At 37.5% G+C, this 317-nt stretch overlaps 1 protein-coding gene across 1 annotated transcript in view; it reads left to right on the top strand.

Annotated features, from left to right (window-relative positions):
* The window catches only part of LOC119592422 (MAM and LDL-receptor class A domain-containing protein 2-like), a gene marked incomplete in the record, with an annotated part of 30,439 nt that overhangs the window by 27,657 nt on the left and 2,465 nt on the right, over positions 1 to 317 (top strand). The window contains 1 exon segment of the mRNA XM_037941244.1: positions 283 to 317. Within this exon segment, the coding sequence (XP_037797172.1) occupies positions 283 to 317 (35 nt within the window).

A 317-nucleotide genomic window follows, 5' to 3' on the forward strand; every position in this document is an offset into this window, starting at 1 on the left:
TATTGGTATTATCATTTTAATTTTTTTGGCTTTGTTTATTTTTCTAGTGGGTGGTGTGTACCTTCAATGAAAAATGTTTAAATTAGTGTTGATTTGGATGTGGGTGTTATTTTCCATCTTTCTCTTTTAACTTGTGAGTTAGAGTTAATAGTTAATGGATATTCTCATATCGTATCTGACTGTCTTGTAACTTCGTCGAAATATTTCGCGAGGGATTTTAGCAACTTTAACGCCATAGAATCACCGTGTAATAAAGACCTTTATCTCCCCCTGTATCCACAGCCCAGAGCCCGTGCTCCACCATTGGCACGCGCCCA

Source organism: Penaeus monodon, chromosome 30, assembly GCF_015228065.2.
Source record: "Penaeus monodon isolate SGIC_2016 chromosome 30, NSTDA_Pmon_1, whole genome shotgun sequence".
NCBI classification, from domain to species: Eukaryota; Metazoa; Arthropoda; class Malacostraca; order Decapoda; family Penaeidae; genus Penaeus; species Penaeus monodon.